This window comes from Tamandua tetradactyla, chromosome 2, assembly GCF_023851605.1.
Source record: "Tamandua tetradactyla isolate mTamTet1 chromosome 2, mTamTet1.pri, whole genome shotgun sequence".
Classification (NCBI taxonomy): domain Eukaryota; kingdom Metazoa; phylum Chordata; class Mammalia; order Pilosa; family Myrmecophagidae; genus Tamandua; species Tamandua tetradactyla.
The window spans coordinates 53,588,295-53,613,934 of record NC_135328.1 but is presented as its reverse complement, the minus strand read 5'-3'; the positions used below and the strand labels follow the sequence as shown (position 1 = coordinate 53,613,934).

General features: G+C 42.6%; 3 protein-coding genes across 3 annotated transcripts in view; all 3 read right to left on the bottom strand.

Moving 5' to 3' along the window:
• Positions 1–3,517, bottom strand: part of ABL1 (ABL proto-oncogene 1, non-receptor tyrosine kinase) — a 233,068-nt gene extending 229,551 nt beyond the window's left edge. The window contains exon 1 of the mRNA XM_077147167.1: positions 2,795–3,517. Coding sequence (XP_077003282.1) covers positions 2,795–2,930 — 136 coding nt within the window. The 5' untranslated portion in view covers positions 2,931–3,517. The remainder of the gene's footprint in view (positions 1–2,794) is intronic.
• Positions 3,518–3,529: 12 nt separating this feature from the next.
• Positions 3,530–4,486, bottom strand: LOC143672591 (uncharacterized). The gene has a single exon (XM_077147185.1). It carries the CDS (start codon positions 3,627–3,629, stop codon positions 3,531–3,533), a length of 99 nt encoding a protein of 32 aa, XP_077003300.1. The 5' UTR covers positions 3,630–4,486; the 3' UTR covers position 3,530.
• Positions 4,487–6,513: 2,027 nt separating this feature from the next.
• EXOSC2 (exosome component 2) lies at positions 6,514–16,166 on the bottom strand. The gene is made up of 9 exons (XM_077147153.1): positions 15,995–16,166; positions 14,561–14,662; positions 12,938–12,983; positions 12,625–12,714; positions 11,463–11,528; positions 10,874–10,942; positions 9,533–9,709; positions 8,984–9,112; positions 6,514–8,514 (listed from the first exon to the last, which is right to left on the bottom strand). Exons 1-9 carry the CDS (start codon positions 16,114–16,116, stop codon positions 8,434–8,436), a joined length of 882 nt encoding a protein of 293 aa, XP_077003268.1. The 5' UTR covers positions 16,117–16,166; the 3' UTR covers positions 6,514–8,433.
• Between the last annotated feature and the right edge of the window lie 9,474 nt (positions 16,167–25,640).

Below are 25,640 nucleotides of genomic sequence, written 5' to 3'. Positions count from 1 at the left end.
GTTTTAAAGGTGTATTAGACCATAAGTTGTTTATTTTGCATTTCTTAACTAATAAGTAGGCCATTTGATAAGATACTTGTTAAACTGCTTTTTTTTATCTCCTTTAATTATGTGGTAGATTAAACCATGTACCCCAATGAAAGACATGATATGAACCCACTGTATCTAGGACCTTTTGAAGATGTTGTTTTTAGTTAAAGTGTGGCCAAAATGAATCAGAATGGGTGTTAATCTGTACTACTAGAGGTCTTATAAAGAGAGGAAATTAGGGTTTAGGTAGTAGTAACCAGAAACTGAAAGAAGCCAGAAGATGTAAAAGCCAGAAGTCAGAGAAAGCCACAGGAAGAGATCACGTAATGGAGGTAGCCACAAGCCAAGGATTGCTCCAGGGATTGCTGCAAACCAGCACCAGAATACGCCTGGCTTTGGGGAGAAAGTGTGGCCTATTGAGACCTTGATGTGGAACTTGTGGTGGGCAGAGTGTGAGCCAATAAATTTTTGTTGCGTCAAAACAGTAAACAAAACAAAAAAACTTGATAAGCAGTAGTTTCTTAAAGGTTGGTTATGATCTAGAATTTGAAACCATACCAATTAACTTTTCATATTCTGATACTTTGAATAAGGATCTTCTACCTGTGTATGATTTTAGAACATGCATTGATCATTTAGAAAATATCATTCACTGAGTTATGTTGACACTCCAAATGATACATTTCATGATAATATGTCAGAATATCAGATCTGTAAATATCACCATCATCTCTTTACCACAGTGGTGGGTACAAGTTATACAAAATTCTAATTTTCACTTGAAAGCTCAAATTTTATCACTGGCAACAAATTCTATCAATTGTTTTCCTTGAAGAGACAAGTGTCCATATATTTTTCAGAAAATGTCTGCCAAGGACCCAACTGTGAATAATCATAGTTTGTCTATCAGTCATCCATTCAAGCAGTACAGGAAAAAAACAGGTAGTACAGCTTGTGATTCAAACAATCACCCACATGCTTTTCCTAGAAATAACCAATGGATTTCCATACAAAGTAGAAGTGCTTTACACATACCTCTCATTTTGTCCCACATAACATTAAAAAGACATAGACTCAAGGATCAAGAATTAATAAAAGTAATAATTTTTGCTACTTCATCAAAGACATTCTTAAGAGAAACTTTTTTTTTCTTAACTATGGGTACAGGGCATGCAAAATACTATGGTTATAAGTACAGTTAAGCGCCACTCACTGCCTTGATTCATTCCAAGGCACCTGCATTTTTTGCCATATTAGTGCAGATGTCAACACAGTGAAAGAGGCAAGTAACATCTTAGCATTGTATTAATCTGCAAATAGACTTAACCTCTTGACCCCCTCCCTGAAGTAGTAACAGAGACATCTAGGGGAATATGCTGTTCTATACTAGGTTAGTTTCCAAAAGTGAGATTACTGGGTCAATGGTATGTACATTTTAAATTCTGATAAATTCTTCCAAACCTCTCCAAAGAGTCTAACAATTTTCACTGAGACTGCATGATAATGACTAGTTAAAAGGTAAACAACTCACTTTTTAAATCCTGAATTTGAGAAGTACCATAAAGTAACACATTACCATATTTGCCTGTCTATAACCAATGCTAAAATATAACTACGTTTCAAGGCAAAGTAAAATCCAGGTAGGTACCCAGATTTTTTTAGATGAGGTAAATATTTTTCTGTAAGAAAGAAAATATTCTGTAGCTGTCAATTCCAAGTTCATTGAACAGAGGCCTTTATTTACTTGTGCTGATCATTTATGATTGAATTTCAAAGTGTATGCCACTTGTACATATCTTATATTTGCTTACAGGGTGGGTGGGCTCAATTGATATTTTGATATAAAGTATACAATCTGAAAAATGTCAGGTTGCAACAGTACAAACAAGGCTATCATTAACTAGTTTAGATGTTACAGACATCAGTCTAAGCTGACCCTTAGCTTTAACTCCACATGGCATTACTGGAAGAAAATAATACAATATGTACTGTCAGCACTCAAATGCCAACGTTATGTTCATAAAAATGTCAGACAACATTTTTTGCCCAAAATGTCATTTAAAGAGAGAGAGGATGATGAAAATTCATTCAATGGAGAAAGCTCTTTCAATGTAAGGTAAATTAACTAGTAAGTTTATATCCTCAATTTACAAAGAATGCCGCTTCTCCACTCCATTTTCCCCACATAGCCCCAAAGTGAGTATTTTCAAGTACTACTTATGACTGAAAAGGCCAAAGGTACCCGCATCAACTAGAATCTGTGATTCTTAATCTTTTGGGGGCCACACTTTGAGAACGTGATAAAAGCTTACTGTAGATAACTGTACATACATACACACACACACACACACACACAAGCACACCCAGAACAGTGTGTGCAGTATTAAAGGACCCAGGCACCTCAATGAAGAGCCCACGTTTTAGATTATGGCAGACTTTTACAGAACTATGGATCCTAAGAAACCACAAAAGTCCAACCCCCTCAGGAAACTGAGGCCCGAGAACAGTTGCCCAAGGTCAACAGTAAGTAAGAAGGAGAGTCAGGCAAAAAAATGCAACTCAAAGAGAATTTGAACAGGCATACAGAGTCACGAAATAACTTATACAAAGAAAGTTCAAACAGAAACTAAGAGGTAACTGCAGTAAAAGAAGCTTTAAGCAGAATTGGAAGGAACTGGCACAACACTACTGTTCAAAAGTTCCTTGTTGGACTAAACTAAATGCATAAGGAAAAATGACTTCAGAAGTCTTGAAAAGCACTCACCATGTTCCACAAAAACATTGCAGTGTGGGCCCCCATGCCTTGATGATTCCTTCTTGCCTGCTCCTTTGATAAAGGGCAAGGCAGGCAAACTTGGCCTTCTCTGGTCCCCAAGAACTTTTCCAGGCTGCTGCCCCATAAAGTTACGATAGGCACCCCTTTCCAGAAAAGGGTTCAAGATCTTCCAGAATGGTCAGTGAGTTTAAAAGGAAAATAATATATATGTGGGGTTTCACATTCACTGCATCCCCACAAGTCAGTTCATTGAGGTCAATCACAAAAAGACATCTTCCAAGACCCAGTGAAGTTCGGTTTTTAGGTTGATTCATGTAAACAGGAGTTCCAATTACTTTCGCAATCAATTTGAAGTAATGTAATTGTAATGCTACTGAAAAGTTTCTTTAATTTGCCTTTTACTGGCTGAATAACAATTTCCTTCTTTTCAAGAGGAAAACCCTAAATGGAAATATTCACATGGGATGCTGTAAAGGGTCAACATCATTGAAGTCATTTATAGTCCCACATATAATGAAATGTAGAACGTCTTTAGATGGTCTTCCAGAACTTTTCCTGTGGAAGTCACCCACCCTCTTATCTTAGTTTCATCATCTTTCACAAATTTCCTGCCCAACTGGCTGCTGCTCCGGCTTCTGCTCTCCGGAAAAGGACACGGGTCACCCAGATTTCAGCAGGGGCTTGCCCTCGACTTTGTCGAAAAGGAATGCATTGCCAGCAATTTTTAAGTCCGCTTTTTAAAGGGCCTGTGAAACCAATCCAGACTTTTCCTTCGCATTAACGTTTTTGGCTGGGCTGAGACTAAAAGGGCCGTAGGTGACATTGGAAGAAGTCAGGGCATCAGGGGCTCTCGACAGCAACCTGGGGGAAAGGGGTAACCACTTGACAGCAAGGAGAGGATGTGAATGGGGGTGGGGTGGGGGGGATCCGCGGCCAAACTTGAGGCCGGGAGTAAGAGCAAAATGCGGCTCAGGGTAAGGGGGAGGCTGCCGGGATGGGGCACGGGCGGCTTACTCCGGGGCGAAGCTCTTCCACGCTTCAGGAAACGGGGTGTCCCAGGTCTGAGGAGCAGAGACCACCCACAGTATCCCCGAAGCCGGGGCGAGGCTGTAAAGGACGAAGACCCTCGCGGCCCAGAGACAGGTAGCCGGCGGAGGGGATAGGAGGCCCGGCCACCTCAGCTGCCCCGAGCCTGAGGGGCTCTGCTCCAGACACCCCCTCCCCCAGCCCCGGACGTCGTTATTCAGACGCTGCGCCAGGCAGTTACATGCCCTGATCTCCGTCGCGGGACCCAGCCTCCCCCGCCCCACACCGCCGAGAAGGGCCGTCAACAACGGAGGAACTCCTCAGCAGCAGGACCCGGGAACCGGCTCCGGCTCCAGCGCTGCTCAGAGACAGACACCGACCCCCGCGGCAGCCATGATGGATTACGAGCCGCTCCACAACGAGGCCAGGCCCCGCCCCTGACCCCGCCCCCGGCGAAAGACGGCCCGCTCCTCGTGGTGATCCGATTGCCCCTAGCGCCACTTTTGGGGGAAACCGCCGCGCGTTCTGAGTCTGGTGTCACTGCCTGCTAGGGTCGGGTCCTGCTGGACCTTTAAAAAGAGTTTTTTTCTGAGCGCAAGGTGAGTGGTAAGGAAGCACCCGCCTCCTCTGTACAGTCATTGGTCCCCAATAATGCGGGTCAGTCCTCTCGCCTCCGTCCCATTGGACAGTGAGGGCAGTAAGGCTAGAGCCCTCAGCCAATCGCTTTGGGCGCAGCCTGCAGTGCATGCCGGAAGTTGTGGTTCCGTGGAGCGTGCTCGTGTCTGACGGCGCCCGAGACTTCTTGTCCTTTGCTCCTGATTCCTGAGCTTCCGCCCCGCCCTCCTGGGAGCCTGTGGACTCTCGCCCGCCTAGTGCAGGGCGAGCAGACGTCTCCCCTTCGCCATGTAGTGAGATTGGCGAAAAGCCAAAGCAAGGGAAAAACTGTGGATCGGATTTTTACAGAATCGGAGTTGGAGTACTTCCTTGAGCGTCTTTAGAGAAGATTTGGCTCCTGAAAAACAGGCTATTTGGAGCTTCCTCTCCCCACGCCCCACATCTCCATCTTTTCCCCTAAGAACCATAAAAAAATATTAGAACAGTGAAGAAAGGCACAGCTGGAAAGCATCCGACGTATTGCTAACGAATTGTTGGAGTTATCAGAAGCCTCACAACAGCATTTAAGCACCTCTCTTGAAAGCTATGCCAGGCGCATAAATGTTTGAACTAGAATGAACCTTTAAGATTAAATGACCTCAATTCACAGCTGAATATGTGTTCACATAAAAGCATCCCCCAAATTAGCGGAGAAAATACCCCGGGTTGTTGGGTTTAATAGGACTGCAGGGCTAATCACTGACCCAGACACACCAAACTCACATCTGTCATACCCGTCTACTAAAAAAGCACCTTGTTCCCCTACCTATTCTTTGCTTTTCACCTCTCCCCAGAGTGGTGCACCTGTGATATATCCAATTCTAAGGGTATCCACTTATCTCAGGGCCTAATCTACACCTGGCACTGTGCTAACCACTCTTCATAAACTCAAGTTATCTCACTTGAACACTCACACTAGCCCAATGAAATATGTAGCTGTATCCCCTATTACAGATGGCAAAACAAATTCAGAGACATGATTTACCCAAGGTCACTAGGCTGGTATGGAAAAAAGCCAACTTTTGAGCTCAGAACATTTTCCATTGTTATCATCCAGTATCAAATAACTATGGACCTAATGTTAGACCACGGAGTTTTCAGATGGTGCTACTAATATCAGAATAGCCTCAGTATAAATTCTGTACATTCACCTGCCATATGTGGGTCAAAAATTTAGCATCATGAGTTATGTATTTTTAAATAGTTCTGCTGGATTGGGAAACGGGGTTGACTTTATAGATATTAAAGAGTCACTTGAAGATACTGAACGTGAGGCATATGAAAATGTACCCAGATATACGTGTAATTTACAAACTCAGATATTGATTTAGCTTTGCTCACTCTCACAAAATAAACCATGTGGCTGACAAATGTAGTACTGATTTGTAGTCCAGCAATCTGTGGGTCATTCTTCAAACTTCAATGCCCTTGGTTCCCTTTACTTCCCCAACTACCCTGTCCTAATTACCACACACAGTTTTTTGAGATTTTGCTTTCTTTCTACTCCTGTTCATTCCTTAATCAATTCCTCCACATCTTCCCTCTTCATTCTCTGGTTTAGCTCAAAATTGGGCATTTGAATCAGACCTCTTTCAAATACCACATTCCTTGAACTAACAAGCCATTCACCATTCAACAAGCATTTATTGAGCACATATTATTTGCCAAAAACTGTTGTAGGGGATACAGCAGTGGAAAAAATGATTTATTTTCATGGAGGATACATGGCAAGACTACGCAATAAGCAAAGTAAGCAGCAATCCAAACCAACAGTCTTAATAATGGAAACTAAATTTCTGGTCTGTAACCTTTCACAATTAGTCCAAACCTTCCTTGAAGAAGTGCTTTGATATGTCTCTAGAGCTTAAATCTATTCCTGATTCAAATTGGGTCAAGTCACTGATTGTCTCTCTTTACCTATAAACGAAGGTCATATCTGCTTCCTTTACAGGATTATCAGAAGAATTAAATTAGACCATTCCGTTTTCCACATAAAAGACTGAGACGATGCTTCATGACTGGCTTCATGACTGTCAGTGTATAGGTCAATTATACTTTATCTGAAAGCTTATCCCTAATCTCTATTTTCCATTGTTTTCTAATTTTAGGTAAGCCCCAGACCCAAACTAATTTTTTCTAGAGATGTGGTGTATTTTCTTACTTCCTTTATAACACTGTAGAATGATACCTTTGAAGACTCAGAATCCAGAGTCCAGCAAATGCTTGACAGAAATGTTACCAAATGTGGAATAAATCAAGATCAAATATCCTTTTCATTAAAAGTGATTCAGCTCAGTCTAATTTTGTACTCACTTTTATATAACTAAGTAACCCACCAAGTTGCTAAAGGAATCCAGCTCCAGTGTAAAAATGTCTGCTTATCCCATATTTTACACCTACTAGAGATCTACTTAACAAGGGCGCCCTCTAATGGACCAAGAAAGTACCTAGTAGCCAAAAAGGTGCTCCAAACCTTTCTATTACTTTCACTTAGCAGACAATCACCATTCAGCAGATAATGGATGGACACAGGCATTTGAGAGAGAACATGTGCTAAGGATAAACTTTCAACGAGCTTACTATACGACCCTAGTCAAAACCAAACCCAAAATTTACACTGGCACTCTCTCCTATTCCCTTCTCTCAAAAAGCTTAAGATCTGGAAAATTTCTCCAAAATATGCCAAGTGAGAAAAATCTAAGCTAGCTTATTTGATTTCTGCAAATGGTGATACAGCTTGAGAAAGAAAAAAATTGAGATTAAAAAGTTGTCTACTGAATAAGATAAATGATGAAAAAGAGCTGGTCGGTATTTTAAAACCGTCAGATATCGCGTTTAGTTATCTCTGAACCTGTCTTAGATTCACGTTTTACTAGGTGACTTAAGGTAGCTAGGGCTTCTGTCAGAAGGAATTTAGATCACTAAGTCCTCCTTCTACTGTACTCAGCAACCAATTATACAGAAGACAAGAAAAGATACCGATGGTATTAACACAATTATAAATATAAAAAAAACAGTTCACCACATATGTGAAATAAAACAGCAATCTTTTACACAATGCCTTCCCAACAACCTAAACTAAGGCACCAGTTTTAGTCATCAGTAAAGCAGTAATGCAGAGGAATTCTAGCATTCCTAGGAACATCAAAACCTTGTTTTTATCTTTTGACACTAAATTAATTGAGTTAATGCATTACAACATAAATTCTAAGAGGAAAACAACTACTATTTTCCTATCTCCATTTTTCTTACTTTGTTTTCATGTTTTTAGCCTCTGATGAATTAAAGAAGCACTCAAAAGTACAGAGACTCAACATTCATTCTATTATCAATAATTCAGCTTTATGGATATACTTGCAACTATCAACAGACTGAGCATTCAATGGGAAGTTATATTCAAACCAAGCAAACAGCTGCTTGGTTAACCTTATTCTTCCATTCAACTGCTGGGTTAACTCTACCAACTGTATTCTTCAAATACAACTGGATTGTTGTACTTGTACTTTAAAGGAGGTGGGAACAGAGGCCAAAACAGACAATTTAGGGGTCAAGGATGTCATGTTTTTTATAGGGGCAATTTCATGGGGTATTGTACATTCTGAATGATGGTGAGTAGAAGACAAAGGATTCTCCATATTATTCTAGGATGGACGTCCATTCAGCTGGAACACTGCACGCTCTGAAAGACCTGAAACTACCCCCTAGTGCTGGGACTCTGCCTGCAACCAGAGGGGCCAGAGGCACTGTTCACCTTCCACCCAGGCTTTTGTCTTAGAACAGGAGAAAGGTCTGTAGGCTGAAAACATCCCCACAGCTGTCAATGTACATCAAGTGATGAGTTTCCTGGTTCTTCACTAAGCCACACAGGGGGACCATAAATCAGATTTTTTACTTTCAAGGACTACTCCAGCCAGGTATGCATAGTCCCGTCCTTCAGATATTTCTCCTTAGCCCTCCTGTTCTAAAAGCCTCTGGCGCGTTTCTATCACAATTTCCTCCATTATCTCTGGCTTTAAGATGTCTTTGATCTGAAAAAGAAAGGAGAAAGATATTTGTCTAGAAAAGAAATCAATCATAGGTAGACCACCAAGCCAATCCAAATGATGGTTAATATAAACTTTCTGTCTTCCTTTATCAGAGGCCTAGTGTTAGAAAATATGATCTGCTAGATCCAACTTAATAAGTCAGCAAGTTTCTCTGGGCTATAGCTGACAGGAACAAAAATAATTACTTTGGCATACATTAAAATGATGGCTGCATTTTGGGATGGGCAAGATGAAATCTAAAGGGTAGTTGGCATAAACTAGTTTTGGCACAACCATCCCTCCAAATCCTTAGATTGATGCTAGCCCTTAAGAGTACTGCATGGAAAAATCTACCAGACATTCATTAAGGTTGTCCAGTCCAGTTCAGTTGGGAGATGTGCTTGCTGACACTGAGGAAACACTGGAGCAGATGGACAAACACCTAATGCCTGATCACACCTAGGTAGAATACCTGATGTGGAAGGGAGGCTTCATAGCAATACAGGATACTGGTATCATATAACATCATCCTCTGAGTTACCAGTGAGACAATGCAGTTCCGAAGCCGGGATATCACCTCTCGATCAGCCAGGGAGACAGGCTACAAAGTAGATGCAAAGAGCACCAGGAAAGAATAAGAAATGTAAACAGGACTAAGATAAGTGAATGGTCACAGTAAATCACAGAAAATAAATCATTTATGACTTAATATCATTCTGGGTTCCATAATCAAACAAATCAAACAGTTAATTCCAAGGGAGATTAAAGAAGATAGCTTCATCAGTGACTCTTCAACTATTACTCTGCAACTTTTGCCATTCCTGCCAATAAAGATCACACAAGTCACTAATTTCATCTCTTCAGAAAAGAAGGCAATACTATATTCAGAAACACACCTCAATGGAAATTCAAACTAACTCAGACTAAAGCAATAATACAACTAAGAAACAACAAATGCTGCATGTCTCAAAAAGATTAAATGCCATTCCATCCACTAACAGCAACAACGGTGTTTACTTACCTCCAGATTGGCAACAAAGCCACCTGCTTCCTCTTCCTTGTGCTCAGGTGTTGGGTAGATCCAGATGAAGCCATTGTTACCCAGAATCACTGAAGCACCACATGGCAAGTCATGGAAATGAGTTTTCTGACGTTTCACCAAGGAGGGGGAAACCTGAACCAAAACACCCTGACCTAGCTAAAAGAAAAACATCATAAGTCATTGCAGGATGATCAGAGATGAATGGAAAGTAGGTTCCAGAATATATATACTAATTATATTGGAATTGGGGTCCTTTCTATTAATAATTGCTATCATCTATATGGACATATATTGTAAGCATTTTTGCAGAGAAAACTTCTGGATTCATAGGATTTGTATACATTCCCACAGAAGTTGACTTTCAACACTCTTCGTCATTTTCCTTCCTTGATTAATGATAAATATCATCATTACATTCTAGTCCAGAGCTGGAGAGCTGGCCATTGAGAAGCTGGACCCAATGAGGACATGGATTCAAGCCTCTTGTGGGTCAAGAATCACTGCTCGGTTCCATGACCCTAGATCGTATGTATCCTCAACCCCAACCATCTATCTTGCTCTTGAGGTGTGCACCACTGGGCAAGAAAAGAGTGCCAATCCACCCTTGGTTTGGTAGGACAGCTCAAAGTCCACACACTGCAGAGGCCGTCCACACACTGCAGAGGCAGAGTCTGCTGTCTGCTGGTGTGTAAAGGACAGTAGATGCAATGCAGCTGCTTCATCTCCTACTTCAAAGACTTGAACACTGTTAACTCGAGCTATTCCACCAAGGGAAGAGGTTTTTTGTTCCATTCAAGAAATCAAATGTTTTACCCACCCACATAAGGCCAAGACTAATAGGTCATAATTTTTTTCTAGGAAGTATGCCGAATTTAACAAAATTGTCTCATGTATCTGCACACAAAAACAGTGAGATCCCGTTTAAGTAACAAATCAACCTTTCCTACCAATAATATCCATTTCATTGATGAGATGTTTGTCTAATTAAGACCATCCTGTTACCTGAGGTCATGATCTCCCTTTGTTCAAGAGCTGTCTTGGAGCCCTAGCCCAGAGCAGAACTGGAAAGGGCTGTTATTCTGCCAGAATCTCAACAGAAAAAGGATGAGAGCTGTCGTCCTTTACAATGCTACTGACCCATGGCCAGGAGAATCCTGACCCTCTGCCCTCTAAACTCTGGGAACACAGACATAGTAGGATGTCAACCTTTAACGCTTAACTTCTGAGGTTTTTTAGGCCAGAATTTCAGACAGCTTCAGAGATTTAGAAACAGACTTGATATCTAAGTCAGCAAACAGGAACAGCAAGAGTTCAACTTACTTTTCCATATTTTAGACTCCTTGTGTGCAGAGAAACAGCGCCATCAGAGAACACTGCCTGGACTTCAGCCTGGCCAGGGTTATAAAGGAAAATAATGCAGCCTTGGCCACCCAATTTCATGTCACCTACCTCCCCCTGTCCCAGCCCCAAAGCCTCCATACCTTTCCTCCTGTCTCCTTCAGTCCCACTTAGCAGCTCTTAAAGCTGGAAGGAGCAGAGGCTATCATTGTGACCTGATCTCTCCCCTGTTGGTCATGAATATCTTGATATGAAAAAACCTTTTTTACTCCATAGGATAAAACTTAACCATTATTAAGAAAACTTAAGTCTAGCCTAAAGCACAGGCCATTGGGAATTACGAGAACTAAACAGATGACAGCAGCAGGCAGATCTGACCAAGAGCTAGATGATCAGCCTGAATTAAGGAGATAAAGCCTGTAGCAGGGCCCCTGACACTTGACCTATGACTAAAATACCTGCAAGAATTACAAGTTTCTCCTGTCAGAGTCATACAAGTTATACAGTTCAAGCCACATTTCCCAGCTCCACATAAAACCACAAAGATGCTAGAATGCAAGGTGCAGGATACGCTGATAAGGTCCCCTTCCTGCAAGAAACCTCTCATTGCAAGCTCATCTTTTGCAGATCTTCTCCTCTGAAATATAGAAGGAAATGGCATTACTCAAGTCAAATCCTACTAAGAGATTTCTCACCATTTCTTCTTTCTCTTTCATTCCCACTTGAAATATTTAATATCAACCACTAAGTGAAATACTAAGAACTATGACAAGAGTAGATAACCTGTGCCACTCCAGGGAAATAAGAATGATAACCACTACCTTACATCTTACAGACCTTTTCACAGCTCCTCTTCTTCTTGCTTCCCTTTCTTCTCCCTCCATCCTACTGAATAATAAGCCTGGCATTTAAAACCCTCCCAATCTAGCACAGACTACTTTTCCACACTTGCCTTTCATGATAACCCTCCATGCACCCACAAGACCACACAACCTCCTATATGACCATATCTTTGCTCACACATTTCCCTTTATCTCAGATACCCTCAACTCATCATTTAAATTCTATTCATCCTTCAAAGATCAACTCTGATGCCAATCTTTCTTATGATTTTTCTCTCACTAAAATTAATAAGTCTTTCAGTACAACCACACAGTTGTTTATTCTTTTGCTGCCAGGCACTTGGGCTAGTTCTCTCATATCTCCTGCTAGCCTGCAAACTCTTTAAGGAACACTCGTGTTTCTTCTACCTTGGCATTTACCATAGAACTCAGCACAATAAGCTTCTCTGTAAATGTATGCGGGACTGAAGATAAAGGTGGGCCATGTTATGTTATAAAAGGCTTTGGTTTTGTTTCTGCAGTTGTACAGAATAATCAAATGTCATTCAATTCACTAAAAACTAATCTGAACACAGTCTTTCAAGGAATACCTTTGCTATGCAAAGTTGATACACCAAGAAAACGAAAATTCTTAGTACCAAGTGTCTGGCAGCCTCTCTCTCCCCAACTCTCTTTTGGGATTCCACCCTATGGATGATCTTACCAACGCACTATAGAACTGGGTCACATGAAAGACCTACATTTACACTCAGGCAGCAAACTTCACAACAGATAATATGAGAAGTAAAGGAGGCAACTTCAGTGTAAAGCAAATTTCCCTAGTGGAGCAAAGGACCTTACCGTTCTCACTAGCAAACTGCACAGTACCAGGATCCAGCTGGAGACACTTACCAGCTCTCCTCCAGGAAGGTTCATGGATGAGAGAAGCAAGACTGAATCCAGCCTGGAGTTGGTCTCCACCTTCCACCTCTTCTGTTGAACCTGCAAGAAAGAAATTCTACATCTGCACACATACTCCAGAGGCAAGGGCACACATCTTCACTAACCAATAATACCAAATAAAACAAGCAAAATGTTGATATCAAAGGTCACACAACAGCCAAATGTAATGTCTCATTAATATAACTGTAAAGTATGACTGCCCCATGCATTAAATCACCAGCTCACCTCTTACTTTTAACAACCAATTTAATATAAACTTTACCTCTGTGATTCTCCCCACTACAATGTCTCCCACTTCACCATTGTATCTAAAAGATAAAATAAGAGGTCATTAGCAAACAAATTTCTAACATGACCAAGCACCATCTGAGATTTCAAATAAGGACAAGGCCTTAATTAGGCATCACATTTAGCAAATTCACATAACTATGCCGTTCAGACTTACTTTCAGGAATTGATAATTTCAAACTCCTATATATATAAAATCTTGTTAATTATTCTTAAATCACTTTCTGCAAATAGTTCATTCAGCCTGAAATCCCTATTCTGTTAGATTACATGACAATAAAAAACACAGAAAATTTTCCTGTGGGCTCTGGAACAAAGATGGGTTTAGTACCAGTCAAAAGAGGAGAAATGAGATTCTGAGACAGAATGCCCCCCAAATAGGTCTCCTCGCTGTCTCCCCCTGGGAGGGAAGCTACTGGCTGCTCCATCTCAGGTCCCTTTGCAAGTACTTCATCGCTTTAATTCTAACTATGAAGTGTTCCAGTACTGAAAGCTCAGACTTGGACCTCATCTCTTTTCAGTTAACCACTCATCTCTCAGTGTGTCCACTCAATCTAATGGCTTTAGACACCATTGATAACTGTATCATTACCCTGAACTCCAGGTTCTATTTAACTGCTACCTAACCAACAACCCCATTTAGATTATGAATAGGCACTCCCAAATGTAACAAGCCCAAACTATTTAACGGCTACCTACCCAACAACCCCATTTAGATTATGAATAGGCACTCCCAATGTAACAAGCCCAAAAATAAGCTTCATGCCACTCCCTTCCACTCCCAGAAACGTGCACCTCTCCCAGCTGTCCCCAGTTCAGTAAATGGCAACTCCATCCCCCAGGTGCTCAGGCTAAAATTTGGAGAGTCAGCCTTGATTATTCCCTAATTCTCAAATTGCATGAGTAGCCCAGCAGTAAATCCTGCCAGCTCTACCTCCAAAATATATGCAGAATCAAATACCCCTACTTCCACTGTATCAGCACTTTGGACTGCAAAGCAGTCCTCTAATCCATTTCCCTATGTCTGCCCCGATTCCCACAGCAGTCAGTGATTTTACTAAAACAGTTAAAAAATTAAAAAAAAAACCAACCACAGATTGTGTCCTTCTTCTGCTTCATTCTCTCCAGTGGCTTCCCAGATTTCACAAAGTAGAAGCCAAAATGCTCACAAAGGCCTTCAAGGCAGGCCAGATTATCCACCCACCTCAGCTCTGTGTCTGTATCTGTTCTTTCTCTCCCCCTCTGCTCACTCTATTCTAACCCCACTGACATCCTTCTAGGACCAACATTTACCGAGCCCTTCTAGGCACTTAGCACAGGGCTAAGTGCATCATTTCACTAGATTCTGATGAAATTTGTACAAGGTAGATGATACTATTCTCCTCATCTTGCAGAGGAAGTAACCAAAGCTTGGAGAAGTTAAGTAATGTGGGGAAACCTTTGCAGCCCACATTTACCTTTACCACCATTCCTATAGTCATGTGGAAAGCTTCAGATCCCCCAGAATGATCGGACAGATGGGGGCAGGTAGAGGGGGGAAATCTGGTCATGCAACATGGATGCAGTAAGAAAGAGAATACACACCTTTTGTTCTCACCTGGTTTTCAAAGCTTTCACACAGATCAACTTGTTAACTCTCTCTACAGAACCAGCCACAGATGCTATGAGCTTCTCTTCCCCCATATAAGTTCCATGACCCCTGTGGCAAGACACAGATATATAGGATACCAGGGTAACATCTGAGACGACCTCTCCCCTCAAAAACGTGTTCTTCAAACCAAAAAGGCTCCTCCCACATTAAAGCCTGGCTTTTGCACTGGCTGCTCTCCCAGCCGGGAACCTGGAATATTCCTCCTCCAGACAGCTACACGGACATCTCCCTCATCTTCTTCAAGTTTGCTCAAATGTCACTTTCCTCATCAGGCCTACCTTATGTGTCCCATTTAAAATTGCAAACCATCCTGATCCCACCACCCTCACCAGACTCCCAATCCCATTCCACTTACTCTGCTCAACTTTTTATTTTTTCCCCTGAAATGATCACCAAACATTCTGCACAATTTCTTTGTTTTGCTTATTGTTTATTATCTGACTCTCCCTGTTAGAATATAAACTCCACCAGGACAGAGGTTTTCATTTTGTTCACTGTTGTATACAAACCACACATAATATATGCTGAATGCATGAATGAAGGAATGAATCTTTAGATTTCCTAGGATCCTAAAACATCACACTAAAAGGTTAAAGGACAATGCTGTAAAAGCCGTAGTTCTCACGTATGTAATAGCACATGTGTACCAAATTTTTAAATGGCTGAAGCATCACTAAAAGGTTTATATTATCTGTGGTAGTGGTGGGATAATGGTGGTTTCTGACTCCTTTCTTTACATTATATCATTGGATCCTCACTACCCCATCAGATAGTTACTGTTGTTACTATTTTACAGAAAAGTAAACTGATCTTTCCGCTAAGAATAGGGAGAGGACTGGAACCCGAACTGCCTCGGGAATCTGCTCCTTAACTAGAACCCATTAAACTGCCCTTAGACTCAAAGTTCGTGTATTTTGTTTGCTCTAAGCCCAAACAATTACTGACTCCAAAACTGAACCTCTGGCCCCGAGATGAACCTAAGTGAGAAAGAGGCCAAATCAGGAAAGCCCCCTGTTCCCTCAAACAGCTGAAAACCGGAAAGAGGCCCCTGCTCCTAACCCTCCTCGGTTTTTCAGGACTCCAACGAAGAAAGCTCAGAGACCTGGCCTCAGGCAGAGGACACGGGCGTCACGGGTACCAGAAGTCAGGAGAGGAGGGTTTCGGGAGTCTGAGACAGGTGCCGAAGGGGACACAAAAGATGCAGGGGATCCCAAGCCAGAGGCCTTGGAAAACTGGCGAATGGGATGCGCTGAAGTTGTGCCCTGGGTTCCGGGAGACTTAGACGCACCGGACAGAGGCCCAGGTTTCGGCCCATCAGGCCACGTGCAGAGAGCCCTGGAGCTGCTTGCTGGGGCCCAAGGCCCCCGCGTCCCCACTTACCGCATGAAGCCCGTGTCCGTAGTGATCGTGTCCCCCGGCACCACCAGGTGTTTCTTAGTCTCGCGGCCCAGATTCTCGCTAAGAGGTTTACGAGGAACAGGAAGCCTCATTTCCAGCGCCATATTGGCGCCAAGTACCAGAAGCCGCGATATCCGGCGCCGCAGTTCCCTAGCTCCAGGGGCGGAGGAACAGCGCGGGGCGGGGCCTCGGGGCATCCACCAATGGGATCCCGCGGGCGGGCGGCCATGTTGGCTATTGGCAGCCGCTGGGTTAACTTTAGGGGAAAGCCGCAGCCAAGTTGTCGTATTTGTTATATTGTCAAGGCTTCCCCCCGTGAAATGACAGTATAAAAATCTCACTTTGCGTGACGCCTGACATTTTACCAAAACTGTCTCATACTCATCATCCTATTTATTGCTTACGAGGATTGGAAGTATTTGGAAAAATGGACCTCTGAGTTTCCTTTCAACTCTAAGCCTTTATGTGTCTCAGTGTGCGAGTGAAAGAGAGGGAGAGTGTACAAGCGAGCGAAATCAGGAGGATGGGAAGGTGGGATCAACAGAAAACATTTCTTTACATAGAAAGAAGAGCCCCTTTTCACACCTTTCCTACTAACTCCAGTATTCTGCATCACCACCGCCGGATGCATGCTGGTTCAATACCGACCGTCTTCTATATCCGGAAACAGAGCTCCAGGTCCATGCTGGTTCTGTCCTTTCATAATAATTTATTTTGAGTGAGAGGAGATGATTTTGAAAAAGAAAAAAGCTATCCAAGAAAACTTTGCAAGGCAGGCATATCTGGCAAGGAGAACAAATGCACACACAGTACAAAAAGAAAATCACTTGCATTTTTTCATACAGCAAATCGAGCACTGTGTGCCCAACTGTTCTAAGGATTGAGTGAGAACCGAGGTGTTTGTGGCTTTACCTCCAGGTCCTGTAGGAGCCTCTCCCTGGTGTCTTCTCCTGGGTTTCACTTCCCTGTCCCTGACTTGCCCTGGATGGTTTATAGCATTTACAGCAAACAGTCTCATCCTTAGGGAACTGGAGATGACAATTTTTCATACATACACAGTTGTGCTCAGTAAATCAGGCCGGCTGCCTCCTAAAGATCAGTCAGACCAATTGTTTTATAAATCGCTGAAAGGATAGCACTTCTTTCACCCAAGCAATGCTCAGAACTACACTTGTAAAGAAAGCCAGGCCTGTGAGGCAACCTGATACAAATTTGAGTGATCCACTGGTCATCTGGCAAGTAGGCAGACCTGACCCTCACCCTTCTCTCTGCCTTGAGGAAGGCACTAGAGAGGAAGAGAGTGCAAAAATAACCCATCTGGTATAAGTAAAATATATGCATTAAAAATATATAATAGGGGGAACAAATGTCAAAATTAAAAAATAAAATGGGTAGATGGAAATACTAGTGGTCAATGAGATGGAAGGGTAAGGGGTATGATGTGTATGAGTTTTCTTTTTTCTTTTTATTTCTTTTTCTGGAGTGATGCAAATGTTCTAAAAATGATCATGGTGATGAATATACAACTATGTGATGATATTGTGAGCCACTGATTGTACACCATGTATGAAATGTTTGTACATTAAGAATTCATGTGCTTGTACGTTGTTTTATCAATAAAAATTTAAAAAAATAAAAAATAAAAGTAATTAGATTATACCTGAATAAATTCTGATATAAATAAATAAATAAAAAGTGTTAATAAAAATAAAAATGACCCATCTGTTGAGTCTCACCATGGCCATATGGTGGCAGTGGTGCCCTGTGAGCCAGCACAGCCCAGGCAGTGAGGAGACAAGCCCTCCCATCCCTCCACAATGCTGGCAACCAAGGAGTGAGTTAAAGTACTTACATCATCCTGTTTCATTCCAGGAAGGAAGGACATACCCTAAACCCCTCCCATTCTCACAGTATTTGCAGTTGGTCAAGCTTGTCACAACATTGGAATTATGGATACCTTTTTTATTGGTGAGGAAACTGAAATGACTAGAATTCGCACAGCAAATGGTGGCAGGCCACTGAGGTAGAGCTTGCATTTATCAAACACTTCCCAATGGCCTGGTCCTTTGCTAGGTGTTTTATACTTGCTTCTTTCCTACCATGTAGAGAGATGAGTACCCAGAAACTTTGTTGCACACCCCTGAGGGATGTGATAAAGATACAGATTCCTGGACCCAGATTCAGGCATCGAGGCTCTTCAAGGGTAGGGTCCACAAGTCTGTGAGGGTGGTTTTTTTGCAAAGATTTTTTGTTTGTTTGTATTTTGGGGTGCATGGTCTAGGAATCGAACCCGGTTCTCCCGCATGAAAGGTGGGCATTCTGACACTGAACTATCCGTGTACCCCTTGTGAGGGTGTATTTTAACTCCCTGAGTGATTTATAGTTGATCAGATTTAACATTCGCCAATTTCCCCCAATGTCCATCTACCTCCCCATCTGTGCAGCTTCACGGCCACAGCCCCAGACTAATCGATATTACCTCTCACTTGAGTGACTGTAATAACCCCCTCAGTTGCCTCCCTAATTCTATATTTACCTGGCCTCACCTCCCCTATGGTCCGTTCTCCATACAGTAGCCAGAGTGATCTTTTTAAAACAGAGATCTGATTAAATCATTTCCAGGCTGAAACACTTCTGGCAGCTTCCTTGTAGACTAAAAATAAAATTCAGATTCATCACTGGGGAGCACTGAGGCTCTGTAGGACCTGGCTCCTGCCTGGCTTGGATCTCACTCGCCATCTAATCCACTCCCTTTACTGGCTACGATGAAGCTGGCTGCACTGGGCCTCCTCTCTATTCCACACACCCCAGTATCAGTACATTTTTAACTCTCTGCACAGAATTCTCCTCTTCTCCCAGGTCTTTGTGTGGTTGGCTCCTTCTCCTCAATCAGATCTCAGCTCAAACAGCACCCCCTCAAAGAAGCCTTCCCTGACCACTTTATCTGGAATAGCCCTCTGGTCCTTTCTTTTTTAATCATTTGAGCTGTTTTATTTCTTGGTCGTTGAGTTTTCCTGTTTATTTCTTTGGTTGTTTGCTGTGAGGGCCTCCCCTAGAGCACACGTGCTCTAAGAACAAGACTTTATCTGTTTTGGACAACTTATATGAACACTTGGAACCATGTCAGGCAAACAGAAGGCACCCATAAAATATTTGTTGATAAAAATGATACATTTACAAAATATACATTTCCCTGTTTGTTTGCTTATCATCTGTGCACCGCCCCCGACACACAAACAGGATGTGAGCTCCACAAATGCCCAGACTTTGTCTGCTTTGTTCATCGCTGTATCCTCAGCCCCAAGAACTATATACTTGACACAAAGAAGACCCTCAATAAATATTTGTTGAATGAACAAATGAACTTATTCAGCAAACACCTGCCAAGCACCCACTGTGCAGCAAGCATGGCACCCGGCACGGTGGGGTTTACAGAGATGTATCATTGCTGCCCCAGCTCTCCACATGCTCAGGAGTTCAGAGATGAGGGTGGGAGCGAAGGAACAGAAAAGCCTTCCTGACAGAGTGAGTGAGCCTTGACATGAGGGAACTGCTGAGCCTGACAAGCTGGGTGAGAAGACATGTGAACTTCAAGTGAAGGAAACGAATGGGGAAACGTGAAAATAGAGGCAGCGGAGACTGTTGCAAGAGCTCTTGCCACAATCCTTATCCACCCACTGGCTTCCTCCTCGTGTTCCATTAAAATGATAACAGTAACAGGACAAATGTTCTAATCAGATATATGCACAAAGATTTCTGCACAAAAAGGCTCACTGCAGTATTGCTTCTCCTAAAAACAATAGAAACAGCCATATTGTTTATGGAGGTTGTTAAACATGCCCATGAGTTTGTAGACATCTCTTCAGTCAAGAATTTGGATCTATTGCTAATTGCCATGGTTTGCTAAACCCCAACCACCATCACTCCTATTGACTCTTAAGAACACCCAGGGCTCAAATTGATACTCTATAAAGGTTTCATGTGCGAAGTTTGCTTTCCTGGAACCTATAATTCCTGGAAGGTTCCTAAATCAGATAAATCCTGAAATCCAGAGGGACCAGCTTCTGCAAGATTATCAGTTAATTACGTTCCCCTATTCTTTAGTGTCAACACTCCTTCTCAACATGAAAAAGTCAGAACGGGTATTGCCCAAAGACTACTATAGATTTGGAGAAAGATCAGAGGAGAAGGAAAAGGTATAACAGAGAAAATAGGATTTAACAAATGACTATGACTGTTGAATCACTGTATTAATATTCCTTCTAGTCTCCAGTGTTTTGGAGCAGCTAGAAGGAAAATCTGAGATGGTGTAATGATAGCCCATGACAAACCTTGGGATCTGTTCTATAACTACTTGTTGAACTGTGCTTTGAAAATTGTTGCTTTTTCTTTCTTTGCTTTGCGTATATTTATTTTATAATAAAAATGTTAAAAAAAAAAAAAAAAGAATTTGGATCAATGCCTCCTGCTTCTGCATCTGGGCAGTTTTGTGACTGCTTTGACTGGTAGCGCCTGTCAGAAGTGACACTATATGACTTCCAAAGCTAGGTCAGATAGACTACGCAACTTCTACCTGGTTCTCTTGGAACACTTGCCTGTGGAGCCCTGCCAAAGATGTCTGACTGCCCTGAGGCAGCCATGATGTGAGAAGCCATACAGAAAAGATCTATGTAAGTGCTCTGGTCAACAGCCCCAGAAAAGGCCTCAGACAATAGTCAGCGCCAACTGCCAGACAGATGAGTGAAGATGCTTCCAGATGGTTCCAACCACCAGCTGTCAATTCTCCTCCAGTTGTCAAATCATCCCAGGTCCAAAAAATCATGGAAAAAAAAAAGCATCTCCTCTGTACCCTGTCCAAATTCCTGACCCACAGAACTCCACGAGCATTATAAAATGTTTGCTTTATACCACTAAGTTTGGGGTGGTATGTTAATCAGCAATAATAACCAAAACAATGTCCAACTACAAAGCATTGGTTAACTAGATGATGGTCTGTCTATAATATGAAATCATATGTAGTTATTTATTTAAAATCAGGCTTAAGAAGAATATATAATGACATGGGAAAATGTTCATGATGAAGTACTAAGTGGGAAAAAAAAGGCAGGCATGTAATTATCCAAATACATCATAAATGTTGTGCTGGTTTGAAACTGTTACATACCCCAGGAAAGCCATGCTTTTTTTCATCTTGTGGGGGCAGACCTATTGTTAGGTGACTGTTTGATTAGGTTGTTTCCATGGAGAACATGATCCATCCACTTGTGGGTAGAACCTCTTGATTAGGTTGTTTCGAGGGGGATGTGACGCCACCCATTCAAGGTGGGTCTTAATCCTTTTACTGGAGCCCTATGAAGAGAATAAAGGACAGAAATTATAGAAAGAGCTCAGAGCCGACACAGAACCAGAGAGATGAAACCAAGGGACATAGACGTTTGGACATGCAGAAGGAGAGTGCCTCAGGAGATACCAGACGCTGAGAGAGCCATTTGAAACCAGAAGCCGGGAGAGAAGGACAGCAGACATACCATGTGCTTTCCCATGTGACAAAGAAAACTTGGACACGACTGGCCTTTCTTGAATGAAGGTATCCTCTTGTTGATGCCTTAATGTAGACATTTGCACAGTGTTAGAACTATACATTTGTAAACTAATAATTCCCCTTTGTATAAGCAATCCATTTTTAGAATATTACATTCCGGCAACTTTAGCAAACTGAAACATATGTATATAAAAATTCAGGAAGGATAAACACCAAAATGTCAAAAATCATGTAGGTGGTAGAATTATTGATGATTTTTACTTTCTTTTTAGTATTATTTGGTGTGCCGGTTTGAAAGTGTTATGTACCCCCAAAAAAGCCATGTTTTAAACCTGATTCAATCTTGCGTGAACAGCTGTTTCTTTTAATCCTGATTCAACAATATTATAGGGAGGAAATATTTGATTAGATTATCTCCATGAAGATGTAGCATGCCCAATTGTGGATATGACCTTTTGATTAGATGGAGATGTGACTCCACCCATTCCAAGTGGGCCTTAATTAGTTTACTGAAGTTCTTTAAAAGAGGAAATATCTTGGAGAGAGCAGAGCTGATACAGATGCCAACACTTAGAGAACAGAGACACAGATGTTAGGAGATGCCTGGAGCCCAAAGATATTGCCATGAGATGCTAAGCAAGCCAGAACTTGGAGAAAGCCAAGGGAAGCCAAGAGATGAAAGCCAGCCCCAGAGAAGCAAAGTGAGGAACCCGCACAGGAACAGAGGCTGAAAGCCACGGAGCCCGGGAGCAAGGCAGCAGCAGATGCCAACCACGTGACTACACAGCTGACAGAGCTGTTCCTGACCCAGCGGCTTTTCTTGAGGGAAGGCAACCTCTTGTTGGTGCCTTAATTTGGACACTTTCACCTCCTTAACACTGTAAACATGTAACTTATTAAATCTCCTTTTTAAAAACTGTTAAAAAGTTTTTAAACTTGTTTAAAAACTGGTATATTGCATTCCGGTAGCTTAAAAACTAAAACACTTGGTATGTTCCAAATTTTCAAAAAGTGAGTATGTACAACATTGCTGATAAGAGAAACCAAAGAGTTAAAAAAAAAAAAAACACATTTTAAAAATGTGCAATTTCTAAATAGCAGGGCAGAGAGAGCACGCACAGCGAGGGAAGTGTGCAGATGCCTGCACGGGCGTGTGTGTGCGGGCACGTGTGCGCACGCATTTGGGCATGCACATGGGCGTGTATGTGTGCACAAGGAAACCTTGAGTTCCACCCATATAACTCCCTACCCGGAGGCAGCCTTTTCTGGCCTATAGCCCAGAACTGGGGGGCCTGCCTTTCAGAAGGGGTATCAGAAACAGTCAGGGGAAAACAGCAACAAAGAAAAAACAGTCAGGGATGAGAGCTAACCGGCCACCCTCCATAACTTTTCCCACCCAACCACAGTTGCACACTCCAAGCAGACCAACTCCAAGGTAAAAAAGGAGGGTGAAAGCTTAGGATATCTGCTCCTCCAGTTCAAGAGATGCAAGGACGATGGGTATAGGGAAGGGTTGGTGGGGAGGGGTAGACAGCTGCCTCGGTGCCGTCTAGGGGATGCCCGATGGGCTGAGTGGGAGGAGCAGCTACAATCCTTATCACCTTCCGAAGGCATTGTTGTTTTAACAACAGCTTTGATCTACTGAGCAGATACTATGTGCTGAGCATCAAGTCATGTACTTTATTCATTTACATACACATCCTATTTAATCCTTGCAACATCCTTAGGAGCTCAGTACCACCCTATTTTCCATGTGAGGAAACTGAGGCACACAAACGTTAACTGACTCACCCAAGGTCACACAGCTGGTGAGTGGCTGAACTGGGATTCAAACCCAAAGCAGGTGGTCTCCAGAGTCCACTAAGTAGCGAAGATCCTGGTCTCATACCATAAGGCAAACACAGAACATTCAGATTGGAAAGGAAGAAGTAAAATTGCCTCTATTCACAGACAATATAATCACATTCATAAAAGAATCCTAAGAAAATGAGTTTTGCAAAGTCACAGGCTCCAAGGTCAACATACAGTGCTGGACTGCACTGCATCCCTGCCAGGTAGGCAGAAAGTTCTTTGGGCTGAATCCATAGGCTGTACAGGGAGGTGATATTGCCCGGTGGTCACAAGCATGGCTTCGGGAGTCAGATGTCCATGGTGAAACCTGCTATGCAACTTACCTGCTGAGCGATGTGGGAAAGTGATTTACTCTCTCTATGCCTCAGTTTTCTCATATTTCAAATGGATGCAAAAAAGTATTGACCTCATGGGGTTTGAATGCACTTAAACCCTAAACCCAGGGCTGGCCCACAGAAATTGATGTGTTTGCATGTCTTTGCGCAGAGGGTACACACATGGGAAAAGGGCTGAGGCCTCTGTTAGAAACGCAAGCAAGGTAATAGGTTAGGCTTTTAGCATCAGGCCTCCAACTGCATGCGAATTCCTCAGGAGTCGTGTCCCCACAGCGCCCAGCTCAAGCCCTGGTACACACAGGAGCCGGCACACATCTATAGAAGCAGATCAGCTGATATACCAGAGCCACCTTGGTCTGCAGTTATGATCCACTGCCATCAGGCTGGTTGTGGAGCCCGGGTGGTGGACCCTTTGGTCTGTTGCCTGGGACTTAATAGAATAGAATTACTTAGGGAGAGCAATTTATAGGTTTTATCAGGGGTCCCACCCACTTCTCTAAAGTCTGATTTCTGCAGTTTCTTCTTCTGGAACGAACCTTTTACCTTACCTTTACAGCATTGTTCTCTGGGAGATACAATGTATAACTAGGAAGGTGTCTCATTGCACTTCAGGCATCAGCATCCAGAGGGAAGGAGACTCAGGACAGATAAGATTTGGTCATGGGAACAAGAGGTTGGGAAAATGTATGCCTGCCTCTGCCTAGGTGGAAAGTACTGCCAGGGGCCATGGGAGGTATGGAAGCCTATTAGTGAAGTATAAAAGGAAAGGCAAGATTTGTGATGGGAGACAAGCAGATGGTGACTTCACTCACTGGCCGTAGGGAGGAAACCCTGGAGGGAGCCTGCAAGTGAGCACATCAACTGAACATGCCTGCCAGTGCTCCCAACTGCCAAGGCATGAGATGAGTCCCACAAAGCACGGGCATCTCTGGGAGTACATGGGTGGAGCTCCAAATGCAGATGGACTATATGTACAGGTGTGAATTCCTGCATGTCTGTGGGGTGTGTGTGTGTGTGTGCACATGCAAGTGCCTGGATGAGGCTGAACAGAGAGATGTGCTGCAAGAAGTCTGAAAGTATGCCTCCCCAGTGGGCTGTAAAGGTGATGCCCTCGTGGCTGGCATGTGTGGGGCACAGGCCTGAACTCACACTCCCCAGTGTGTGTACCTGCTGCTGGCCAGGAGGCCCCGGAGAGGGGAGGCAGGGCCTGGGTCTTGATAGACTGTGAAGTCCTTTTGCTCTACCCTGATGGCCTCCCTGCTCCTTGGTCTCTTTCAAGAAGGGTCTGAAGATGGGTTCCTGAAGCCTTTGGCGAGTCTAGGGATTGGAGGGTCCATATGGCCATCTTGGTCCACCCCCACTGGGTGAACTCCTTCCAGTTGGCCACAAAAAAATGAGAAACTGATATTTGAGCACTAGCTGGAAACCAGGAAAAAATCTACTGACTTCTTCTGAGATTTCTCCTTGCTTTGCACTCCCCTTGGGAGCTGATATCTCAGTTGCAAGAAATGGAATCTTCCTTTAAGGACAGCACAATGATGTCTTTCAAAACCAGTAAGTAGAACAACTCTTACTGATTACCTCTCCAGCCTCTAGATACTTTACATATTTCTTTTTCATGCAGATGAAAGTGTCGGTTGATTCAGATGCTAAGTGATAAATGTTCCAAGTAATTTTTATTTTAGAATACAAGAGAGGTACAAATGTATTTACAGTTGTACATATACAATCAAATAATATATCACAGTTTTGTAAATATCATTTTAGATAAATATTTACAAAGTTAAAGTGACAATTTTCTGGATGTAGAACACAGTTTCTTGAAAACTCTATACATTGTATACTTTTCATTAATATTATTATAATTTCTTTATTTTACAAAACTCCCTACAGGAATTCT

Coding starts and splice junctions, on each gene's coding strand:
- LOC143672591 (XM_077147185.1), bottom strand. CDS start 3,629: ATGTCACCTACGGCCCTTTTAGTCTCAGCCCAGCCAAAAACGTTAATG.
- EXOSC2 (XM_077147153.1), bottom strand. CDS start 16,116: ATGGCGCTGGAAATGAGGCTTCCTGTTCCTCGTAAACCTCTTAGCGAG. Junction 11,529..12,624: donor ACCTTCCTGGAGGAGAGCTG/GTAAGTGTCTCC, acceptor TCTATATTTCAG/AGGAGAAGATCTGCAAAAGA. Junction 10,943..11,462: donor AGGAAGGGGACCTTATCAGC/GTATCCTGCACC, acceptor AACCCTGGCCAG/GCTGAAGTCCAGGCAGTGTT.